The 4307-nt window shown below is 35.0% G+C and overlaps 1 protein-coding gene across 1 annotated transcript; it reads right to left on the reverse strand.

Moving 5' to 3' along the window:
* Positions 1–2937: 2937 nt before the first annotated feature.
* Positions 2938–3827, reverse strand: LOC112452865 (the record flags this gene model as incomplete). The annotated part of the gene is made up of 1 exon (XM_025013289.1): positions 2938–3827. A coding segment is annotated over exon 1 (890 nt), but the record flags the coding sequence as incomplete, so codon positions are not given.
* Positions 3828–4307: the final 480 nt, after the last annotated feature.

The following is a 4307-nucleotide window of genomic DNA, read 5'->3' on the forward strand; positions in this document are numbered from 1 at the left end:
AATTTTATAATGTACTAAATTTGTGACTACATTAGCATAATCCATTACTCAAACTTAAATTAAGACTGTAAAATAGCATACAGATTGTCAAATTGAGCATACGAAATATTGCGAAAGTTACATCCGTAATTTTCAATACAAAGACCAGAGAATAAACGATCTAAAATTATTTTACAAAGTGTTAAAAGTTTCTCGACCGTAACAGTTCATGGCTGACCTTGTTTGCTTTTCCGCTGGACAAGTTATTAAATCAAAAGAACATTGCAATCAGACGAGCGTCGGAACTCGAACCGGCAGACAGCATATTACATTCCGTTCTGCCATTCAAGACAGCATGGTACATTTTAATGGATAATTAATATTCCAATATATACACGGAAATTAAATAATGTTGTATTAACAGCATCATTTTTTGTACCAACAGCATCAGTGTTATCGAAATAAAATTTATTGATGCAACATCAATATTAACGAACAAAAAACATCAGATAATTGTTTTAATAATTTAAATATTTGGTCCAATAATATCCATTTGAATTAACTACTTATGCTTGTGGCAGTCCGTAACGTTAACGTTTAATTAAAGCAACTTAATTTTTGTCGTGTATATTCAATTAACTAAGCTACTAACACTCTTATCGAGCATGTAAAGAAATAATTTTCAGAATATTCAGTTTTTTATATGGAAATTTTTAATAAAAAATATAAGTATATCTTTTTTGCGGAATTTGTATGAATGTAATACTTTGTGGGTTCTTATATATAGATGAATTATACATCATCTACATCAACATATATTTTCCAAATAATTTCAGATTATGTGTACGTATTTGGATTGCAAGCGATGTGAGCAACGAAGAACTGCAACATATCAAACCTTTTGTTAGTAATTAATTTGTGAACGCACTGAATAAAATATTTGACATTTATATACTTTATTATGTTACTCTATTATGTTAAATATTTCGTGTCGATTATGTGTGTGTGCGCATATCCTGGCAAGGTCGAGTGCTTATTTTTTGGTACACCATGATATCACATGGCTCTTCGGTGATTAGAACTCTCCCACGAATACGACAAACAGACGCGGTAGTAGTGGCTCCTTTACCCAAGGAGTTGAAAACTTAACGAGGAAACTAACTATATTCGTTGCACTATGTAGACGAATACGAAAAATAGCTTCTTTATCGCCTATTCATTCATTTTCTGTCAGAGGCGCCCTTACAACTTTTTTCGAGAAGGGGAGGGCAGAATGCTAATATTATACTTATAAGAATACCATTTTTGTTTAGGTTGTAAAGAACTGAGAGTTAAGAAATAAGATATTTAATTTGGTATAAACTAAAAAAACTTTACAAATTATAGAGTATAATTTATTACAAAACAATTAAAAATAATTATTCAGAAAAAGCAAATTTCAAATGTCTTGAATTTCTTGACTTCCAGGAGGTTGATTAATCTTGAACCGAAGTAAAAAATTACAAAAGTGAACAGATTTAATAAATTTTGATAAATTAAATCGTAGGGGAGACCGGGGCTATTATAGTCACACGGATAAGTTGTCACAAAAGCTTATATCTCACTTAACAGATTAAGTGGAATATTCTTCTTTATAGTGTAGGTTGCTCCTATTGTGTTAGTCGGATGTACGAAATAGCTCGTTTCAAAAACATCGCATGTGATAATTACGAGCACTTTTTAAAAATTGGAGGTTGTGAGTAAATTTTTCTTGCCTCTATTTTTACTGTTCCGATTTTTGGAATTACACTAGTCGTAATTTCTTTTTGGTCATAAGAAATATTATAGTTTTAGATCATTTTTCCTGTATTTAGTTAATCGTCATTGCAACATAGTTTATATAATTTTCTTTGTTCAAAATGACTGTTCGAAGTAAGTTGTCTCAAATGAGATGGGATTCAAAGTTTATGAGAATTATTATTCTTTTATTTACTTAAAGTTTATGAAAGTATTATACAGTTTATGAGAATTATTATTTTTTCATTTACTCTATAAAGTTTATGAGAATTATATTACAATTAAAGTTTATGAAAATGATTAATTTTTCGTTTAATTCATGCTGCAATATATTATTAAGTTAAATTTACCAAAAACTGGCACTAACCTTAATAAAATATTAAGGTGGTTCATGCATTTAGGTCAAATGCAGTTAGTCCGGAAAATGTGATATGAAATGAAAGATTAACGTTCCTAGAGTGTGTCTGTAAAATTTCGGATTTTTTAACCGTTTGGTTTCGGAGATATACGGGGTGCGAGAAAAGTCTGGAAACGGTCAAATATCTCGAAAACAAAACGTTTCTGAGAAAAATGTTTCGAACCAAAGTTGTAGGGTTTAAAAAGTTCTATTCAATGATCATATCCGTTTGACCTTGAGTGGAGGCGTCAAGGCGAGGTCAAGACCAACCTAATTTTTTTAAATAGAACACCCCATTTTTTATGACACAGTATTAAAGGTAGCAGCGAGACGTTTCCAAAACACTACTTGAAAACCTATTTTCGTTGAGAATTGCCTGAGTTATGAGCTTTAAAATTTACGGTGCCGCCAGCATTAGTATTATCCAGGATGTACCGCGTGGAGGTTGCATGGTCGGACTTTACACCCCTGTGTGTGTGTGTGTGTGTGTGTGTGTGTGTCAGCAGAGATAAGGACCCCGCGGTTCGTCACTCCCGCAGTATTTAATGACTCCAAACCCTCTCTGCTCTGTGTGTGTGTGTGTGTGTGTGTAGACGGGTTTTTATTTAATTAAGTGTTCAAATTGTCTTCCGTCTGCTGCTTGACAATGACCTAATCGTAAATAAAATTCGTTTAAAACGTTTCGTCTCATTTCTGGTGAGATAAGATTTATTTGGTGCAGTATGCGTTCCCTAAGGTCTGCCAAGTTAGCAGGTTTCGTTGCGTACACATTGTTTTTAACATACCTCCATAAAAAGTAGTCCAATGGAGAAAGATCTGGTGATCTAGGGGGCCACTCTATTTCTCCACGTCTTCCTATCCATCGGTTTGGGAAAGTATCAGTTAAAAATTGACGCACTACTACTGCATAGTGTGGCGGTGCACCATCTTGTTGAAACCAAATATTTTGTATATTTCCGTGAAACAAATTGTCAATAGCAGGAACTATTTGATTTCGCAATAATTGTAGATAAGTGTTCGCATTTAAATTTCCTTCGATAAAGAAGGGCCCGATAATACCACGTTCGCAAAAACCCGCCCACACGTTCAGTTTTTGGGGATACTGTGTGTGGAGATCACGCATCCAGTGAGGGTTCTCGTCACTCCAATAGCGGCAATTCTGACGATTTACCGTTCCATTTAATTCGAAAGAAGCTTCATCGGAAAAAATGATATTATCAAGAAAAGTGTTATCATTATCGCATCGACGCATCATTTCATCGCAAAACTCATTTCTTCTATCGAAATCACATTCCGTTAGCTCCTGAGTAAATGTTATTTTAAAAGGATGCCATTTTTCTTTCTTTAGAATTTTACGAATGGAAAATGTACTAACTTCAGTTGCCTGTGCTACCTTACTTGTCGAAGCATGAGGATTTTCTACAAATGATTGCATCACATCCAAACTTTTATCAAAATTTGTCGCTGATTTTGGTCTACCACTCCGCGGGCGATCCTTGACAGATCCCGTTTCTTCGAATCGTCTGACAGTTTTTTGAACTGTAGACTTTGAAATTGGTTCACGATCTGCATAAGTATCATTAAACAAAGTCGCTACTTGTTCGAAGGACCTAACGCGGTCACCATATCCTCGCATCATCAATATTGTAATTCTTTCCCTTTCAGTCAATACCATGTTGGCGACTACTGAAGGTAATCTCTTACTTTGCAAAAGAAATTACTTTGACTTGATATACTACGAACAAGGAATTTGTTACTTGTATGACGAATACGATCTAGTAATGTGGTCGGGACTAAGAGAAAGAGGAAGAGAGACGGGGCTGTGCAACAAACGCGCGCGACGTAATATCATTCAAATGTCACACGCGCGTGATAAACAAATGTCGCGTACAAGCAGCGTGAAAAAAGCCGTCGCATCGTGTCGTCGTCATCGTTGTTGTCGCCGCCGCCGTCATCGTCGTCGCTACCTTTTTTGCAACGACACCAAGTAAATCTTATCTCACCAGAAATGAGACGAAACGTTTTAAACGAATTTTACTTACGATTAGGTCATTGTCAAGCAGCAGACGGAAGACAATTTGAACACTTAATTAAGTAAAAACCCGTCTACACACACACACACACACACACACACACACACACACACACACACACA

Source organism: Temnothorax curvispinosus, unplaced genomic scaffold, assembly GCF_003070985.1.
Source record: "Temnothorax curvispinosus isolate PA1 unplaced genomic scaffold, ASM307098v1 QBEX01003785.1, whole genome shotgun sequence".
Classification (NCBI taxonomy): Eukaryota; Metazoa; Arthropoda; class Insecta; order Hymenoptera; family Formicidae; genus Temnothorax; species Temnothorax curvispinosus.